At 50.4% G+C, this 282-nt stretch overlaps 1 protein-coding gene across 1 annotated transcript in view; it reads right to left on the reverse strand.

Moving 5' to 3' along the window:
• Positions 1 to 282, reverse strand: part of PpBr36_02869 (uncharacterized protein) — a gene marked incomplete at both ends in the record, with an annotated part of 3,451 nt that extends 3,169 nt beyond the window's left edge. The window contains one exon of the mRNA XM_029890046.1: positions 87 to 282. Within this exon, the coding sequence (XP_029752833.1) occupies positions 87 to 282 (196 nt within the window). The remainder of the gene's footprint in view (positions 1 to 86) is intronic.

Here is a 282-nt window from a genome sequence, read left to right on the forward strand (position 1 = left end):
TTGCGGTATACATTAGCTTCTATCTATACTGGTGGCATATCAAAGTGTGTATAGAAGTACTGTCAAGCAGCTTTGGCCAGACTCACATTGGTCATAGATGGCCAACATGAGCACAACAGTGCCCAAGATTGTCCAGATCCCGGCATTGGAAACCGTCTCAATAACGTTGCCAAGGACGTATTCCAGTTGGGGTGGAAGAGCTACATTGCTAGGCACAAAGCTGGCGAGAGGTGAGGCGAAAGCAGAAGTGGCGTTGGCAACGCCAGCAGCGACGGAGGCCAT

The sequence above is a fragment of the Pyricularia pennisetigena genome, chromosome 3 (assembly GCF_004337985.1).
Source record: "Pyricularia pennisetigena strain Br36 chromosome 3, whole genome shotgun sequence".
In the NCBI taxonomy this organism is placed as follows: Eukaryota; Fungi; Ascomycota; class Sordariomycetes; order Magnaporthales; family Pyriculariaceae; genus Pyricularia; species Pyricularia pennisetigena.